The sequence below is a fragment of the Lipotes vexillifer genome, unplaced genomic scaffold (assembly GCF_000442215.2).
Source record: "Lipotes vexillifer unplaced genomic scaffold, Lipotes_vexillifer_v1.1 scaffold1586, whole genome shotgun sequence".
Taxonomy (NCBI): domain Eukaryota; kingdom Metazoa; phylum Chordata; class Mammalia; order Artiodactyla; family Lipotidae; genus Lipotes; species Lipotes vexillifer.
Window position 1 is genome coordinate 799,942 of NW_006792103.1, and position 3,019 is coordinate 802,960.

A 3,019-nucleotide genomic window follows, 5' to 3' on the forward strand; every position below is an offset into this window, starting at 1 on the left:
GCCTCTCACTGTTGTGGCCTCTCCCGTTGCGGAGCACAGGCTCCGGACGCGCAGGCTCAGCGGCCATGGCTCACGGGCCCAGCCGCTCCGCGGCATGTGGGATCTTCTCGGACCGGGGCACGAACCCGTGCAAAGGCAGGCGGACTCTCAACCACTGCGCCACCAGGGAAGCCCTGTTTCTGATATTTTAAAATGACTTTAGTTTGAAAAAAAATACCATGGACTAAATGTTCTCCAAATAAATTCACTGTAAATAAAGTCTTCCTTTTCAAATCAAACCTAACAGTTCTATTTACATAGATATTTCCTGAAAAAAAGGCAATAGCTTTTTGAAGAATTTAACTGTATTTTTTTGTGATAATTTAGAATTCCAACAAAGTCGAAAGTTAGAGTGGATTAAGAAAGACCATATCTCACCTAATATAAATGTATATTTCTAGATTAAGGATTTGATTATTAAAATTTTGTGTAGCCTTTAAAATAATTCTTATATTTTACATTTAAAGAAAATGACCAGTTATTAACTCAAAAATATGCAACAAGATACTGGGAGACCCTGGGGGGGAAAAAAAACGGCTTATTTGAATCTGATCTAATGTTTACGCTACACCCTACTGCCATTCAACTTCTCTTACCAAAATGTTTATATCTAGCTAATATTTTCAGTGAATTGTTGTTCATACAGAACTATTCATTAGGGTAATGATTATTCAAGTCACAGTAATGGTTTATATAAGATAATCATCTTTCTAATGCTTTATAAAATTTGCCAGTATCTATGATTTAAAAGATCTCCATTGTGAAATTGACCAAGTAAGGATTTTTCACCATTATGTTTAAGAGCATATTTACAAAAAAAAAAATCTATTAGCAGATAGTCTCTTAACCTAGTAATAGCCATCAGGTAGTAATCATACAGTAATAATACTGGCTGCATTACTTTATATTATACCAGACACCACACTTGTATTATTTCTAATTTTCAGAACAGCTCTGCAAGGAAGATATTATTTTCCCTATTATTTTATAAACAGTGTTTTAAAGGTGCAATAATTTGCTCAAGTTTACCCAGCTAGCAAGTTTTCCTTACTCCACATTTTTCAGACTTCAAAACCTATTCTTTTTTACATTCCACATGTCATTAACATAAAGCATTTATGAAGGTTTTCAATTTATCAGAATATTTGAACACCCAGAACATCCTGCACCCTGGCTGTGCCAGATGACCATCTGATTATTTCAGTTCCAGAAAGTTTGAACTATTGTAAATAATAATGATTTTTTCTAGTACTTCTAGGATTCATCAAAATTCCAGCAACCATTCAGAAATTAAACTTGCTCTTTTCTCTTGGCTTTTCTTTAAAAAGTTAGTGTTTTAATAATTAGATTTTATATTATCTCCAGGTTTTCAGTGAAGCATAATGGATTAAAGAGAAAATTGATGCTACTAAAATTGGTTTTTATAAGTTACAATGGCAACTTCATCATACTTTTTTTTCAAATTCAGAAATAAAAAAAAAATTTTCTTCCTAATATTAAGCCAAATGTTTATTTCCTAGATTTTACCTAAATGTTCTTCCCTGAGGCCATTCCTGTTGTGAAACTGTTTTAATGGTCTTCATTGGGGTGTGGTAAAAATTCTCTAATTGTCATTGCTAAAAACAAGGTTTTCATATAAACTGAATTTTTCTTTTAGGATAATTGCCATTCACTTTTGTTTTATATGCAACTGAGTGGGGTTTTGCAGTATCCTCTGTGGACAATTAAAGTGCTGAAATAGGAGAAGCGAATAATTGCTTTGTGTGGTAATACTGACAACTTCTGCGTATTTGTCAATCTGTGTTAACAGTATCGATCAGGATGGGATCCTCATAGAGGGGCAGATAATATTTCCACTAAATCTTCGGACAGTGATGTAAGTGATATATCTGCGGTTTCAAGGACTAGTAGTGCTTCTCGTTTCAGCAGCACAAGCTACATGTCTGTCCAATCAGAACGGCCAAGAGGAAATAAGAAAATCAGGTGAGTAAGGGGACTTTAAGCAGGAATTACCTCTAAATATATTTTAGAAGGTCTTTATTTTTCTTTGGATAAATGTAAAATCTTTTACTTCTAAAAGGTTAATATATATCACTAAGACAATAAGAACTTCTGTGCAGATTACTTTTAATTATATTTTGGTCTCCATTTCAAACTTCTTGCACAGAAAAGTTTTACAGAACTTATAGCTATTTTCTTACTAGATTATTTGAAATAATATCATTAGCTATTTTTCATGTTTGTTATTTAAAAAGTAATTCTTTTATTATATCTTTACTGAAATTAAAGTGATGGTTAAGTGAAGACCTGAATTTTTTAATATTCTAAGGAATATGAAAAATCATATTTTAGAGGGGATTTTTCCTAGCTGAATACATTTTAGTAATTCAGAAAACACAAGAACACTACTTTTTTAGTAAGGTGCTCTCCCATCCTCTTGAAACTTTTTATAAATGCATGGGAAAAGTTCTCAGTTTCTCAAGAAAATTTATAAATGTAATGTATATTTTTTAGTGTAATTTTCATTTATCACCCAACCTATAGACTTTATGGACATCTGAGCTAAATTAGTCTTTTTTTACTCCTATTGGATCAAAAAAAAAACAATAATGGAGAGACCACAATTTTTTCCATGCAACTTTGTAACAGGAAAATATGATTTTAAAACAATTATCATTTAAGTGTTGCTTACACAGTGCTTCTCTGGTGTACATTGGAGAAAAAGTTTTCAATGCTTAAAAGATGTCATTTTTATTTATGTTTTAGTAGTTATCATTACTTTTCTGTTTAATTTTGTATGCATTTTTTCTTGACTTTTTCTTTCTGTTTTGTGTTTATTTGCATGCCTTCCATTTATGTCGCTTTCAAAAGGCCAAAGGGAATAGAAGAGGGAGGGAAAGAAGGGGATAAGCATGAAGAGATAGTTCATGAGGAGGAAGAGGTAAAGGAAGAAAGAATTAATGAGAATGAGAAAGGGAAA

General features: G+C 32.3%; 1 protein-coding gene across 5 annotated transcripts in view; it reads left to right on the top strand.

The window, feature by feature from the left end:
* Window positions 1-3,019, top strand: part of RIMS2 (regulating synaptic membrane exocytosis 2) — a 583,562-nt gene that overhangs the window by 446,563 nt on the left and 133,980 nt on the right. For 2 of the 5 annotated variants that reach the window (XM_007465315.1, XM_007465317.1), the window contains one exon: window positions 1,850-2,022. The exons of the other annotated variants lie outside the window; for them this stretch is intronic. In XM_007465315.1, coding sequence (XP_007465377.1) covers window positions 1,850-2,022 — 173 coding nt within the window. The remainder of the gene's footprint in view (window positions 1-1,849; window positions 2,023-3,019) is intronic. 5 annotated transcript variants of the gene reach the window in all.